The 2,570-nt window shown below is 35.5% G+C and overlaps 1 protein-coding gene across 2 annotated transcripts; it reads left to right on the plus strand.

Annotated features, from left to right (window-relative positions):
- Window positions 1-323: 323 nt before the first annotated feature.
- On the plus strand, window positions 324-2,299 carry LOC112727128 (uncharacterized). 2 transcript variants are annotated; one of them, XM_025776774.3, is made up of 5 exons: window positions 324-621; window positions 732-883; window positions 1,353-1,450; window positions 1,745-1,883; window positions 1,975-2,299. In XM_025776774.3, the coding sequence occupies exons 2-5, from the start codon at window positions 815-817 to the stop codon at window positions 2,077-2,079; spliced, it is 411 nt and encodes a 136-aa protein (XP_025632559.1). In that variant the 5' UTR covers window positions 324-621; window positions 732-814; the 3' UTR covers window positions 2,080-2,299. The 2 variants fall into 2 exon arrangements, with proteins under 2 accessions (XP_025632559.1, XP_025632558.1); XM_025776773.3 differs by having other exon boundaries at window positions 751-883.
- The last annotated feature ends 271 nt before the right edge of the window (window positions 2,300-2,570 follow it).

Consider the following 2,570-nt stretch of genomic DNA (forward strand, 5'->3'; position numbering starts at 1 on the left):
TTTAGTTGAAATGATTGTCAAATAAATCTTGGTTAGACAATAAACAAATTAATGATTTATTTAATTCATAGAATTATTAATTTATATGAATTATTGTTAATAAAAATTTTATTGAATCCATTGGCATTGACAAACCGGTCGAACCACAAACCGATATAAATTACAATTAGGTTATATGTTAAAACCGCAAAAATAGAAAATCAGAATTGAACCGTTAAACTGGCCCAAAACCGATAGGTCAAACCGAACTGGGACGAGACCGGGTTTTTGAATTTGACCAAAAGGACTGCCGTTTTGTGTGCTGATCCACTAATACCCTAACCATTACCAACACAGCAACCCTAACTCACTACAACGGCACAGCAGCAGCAGCACACACTCCCTCCTTCCCATCAGCTTCGAGCTTGTTGTTCCTCTCAACGCCAGCTCACTTATTCCCTCACTTCCGTTCAGCTGCCGGATTTCTCCTACCGCATCGCAAGTTGGACCTTCGAAGCTCACTCCCTCACTCCTGCTCGTGCAACTAACGATTCTGCAGTGGAAGCACAGTAGCCGGGCTCGCCTCCTGCCTCCGTCGCGATGCTCTGTTCCACCGTCGCCGGCGCCATCTTTGTTCCACCGGTCAGCGCTGCTCTCCCTCTTGATAAGAATCTGCTTTGTTCTATGCTTCTATTTTCTAGGTATTTGTTTATAACAATAATTGTTGAATAATTATTGTCTTTAATTTCTAGCATGCACTTGATTCTGCAGTAGACGCATGTAAGAGATATTGCAAATTTCGTCCATCATAAGGTTCAGTCACCACCTATCTTGAATGGACATTCATTTGGAGTACTTATCATTCAATATTATATCTCCTCTTTGGGAAGCAACAACCATGAAGGTACTTTCCAATTTCCTTCTGATTCTGCTACATGTTTTTGTAGTCAATTAAGGTACCAGTATGTTACTAATCCCCCCATCATATGAATATCATATATATCATTTTAGTGTCAAATACATACTTTCCTTGAATCTTTTCATCTGATTGAGTTTGATTCTACTAATAGAAAATACATATCCAAAGCTTAGAGGAGCTATCCTTGTCTGCTCTATGCCTCCTTTTGGTAACAGATTAGTAACTAAGATCACTAGTGTGTTATCATTACTTTTGAATAAAGTGATTGTACCCTAACTCAATTGTGATTTCACTTGTTGAGAATTCTTTTTTATTTTTATTAGTGGTCTTGTCTGGCGATATCTCTTTACCAAGCCAATTGCTGCCTTCAAGGTATTTTGAACAGACTTTCTCAAGAATGTGATTCTTCTGTATTTACCTTCTTATATGTATATATCCATTGACCTGGCCGCAGGTGACACGCAGCTTGGCAGCAAAAGCTTTTCAAACCTCTCTTCCTCTTTGTAGAGAGACATTTTTCTCAGCCACAATGGAGGATCATATTGTTAAAAGGTTTGTTTGTCATCATGTCAATTGAAATTTGATATCGGAAGAATATGGATAAGAATTTAAGTTATGTTGCATGGAGCCATGGAATTACAGAATCCATGATTTTTTTAAAGAATTAAAGCACACTGGTCTACCATAGCTATGACTTTATTTGGTTAAATTTAAATAGATAAGTCTAGAAACTAAACTTATAAACCCCTATAATAAGAGTATGCATTTTTCTATGAAATATCAAATGGTCTATTCATATTGAGTATCACTATCATGCCTTTAGCTTGGTTTGTGTTTGGATTTCAGATATCAAGAGCTAATAAAAGAAAGTTCGAGATTGCCATTGTTTGATTTAAGAAAGCTAAATTCATCACTTCCGATTCCTTCGGCGCCAAACTGCCCTGTCGATGTCCTTGTTTTGGGTGCGAAAAATGACTTCATTGTGGTATGTTGTTCTATGCCGAACACTCGAAAAGAGTTTCTGGCCCCCTCAGATGATGTCAAACTCAAATTCACTGAACTATTGTTGTTTATAGGATGCCGAAGGACTAAATGAGACCGCGAAATTTTACAGTGTGCTGCCGGATTGTGTTGATGCCGTTGCGCATGATATGATGTTGGACGTTTCATGGGAAAAATGAGCAAAAAGTTATTCTGTCATGGATTAATGGTTTGGACAAGTGAGACTTTGAGACAGAGGACATGTTTTTCGATCTTCTCTTCTTTAGATTTAAGTAGTTGTAGATGAGCAAAGTTGAAGGTGCTACAAATCTTCAACTTAAGGCAATATGGAAGGTTTCAACCAGGATTTTCATTGAGCCGTAATCATTCAAAATTATATATATTTACAAATTATTAAAATTATTTCGTTAAGAAAATTAATTTAAAACTACAAATTTATATCATTTTATAATTGTTGTTAAAATTCACCTAATATTCTTTGTTAAATAAAATAATACAATTTAATTTAAGTAAAACCACATATATTTCTCATTTTTTTTCTCACTCAATTTTCTTATTCTTCTCCTATTTTAACTTCTGAGTTTTATTATAAAGATTAATCAAATATCAAGGAATACGCTCTGTGTCAATTATAAGATTCGATGAAAAAAATTGTTTGAGTGTGATGATT

This window comes from Arachis hypogaea, chromosome 12 (assembly GCF_003086295.3).
Source record: "Arachis hypogaea cultivar Tifrunner chromosome 12, arahy.Tifrunner.gnm2.J5K5, whole genome shotgun sequence".
Taxonomy (NCBI): domain Eukaryota; kingdom Viridiplantae; phylum Streptophyta; class Magnoliopsida; order Fabales; family Fabaceae; genus Arachis; species Arachis hypogaea.

What these genes read in the sequence shown, in the direction of transcription:
- LOC112727128 (XM_025776774.3), top strand. Translation starts at nt 815, where the DNA reads ATGGACATTCATTTGGAGTACTTATCATTCAATATTATATCTCCTCTT. An exon ending in GAGGATCATATTGTTAAAAG is followed by an intron (nt 1,451 to 1,744) that starts GTTTGTTTGTCA and finishes TTTGGATTTCAG; the next exon opens with ATATCAAGAGCTAATAAAAG. An exon ending in CGAAAAATGACTTCATTGTG is followed by an intron (nt 1,884 to 1,974) that starts GTATGTTGTTCT and finishes TGTTGTTTATAG; the next exon opens with GATGCCGAAGGACTAAATGA.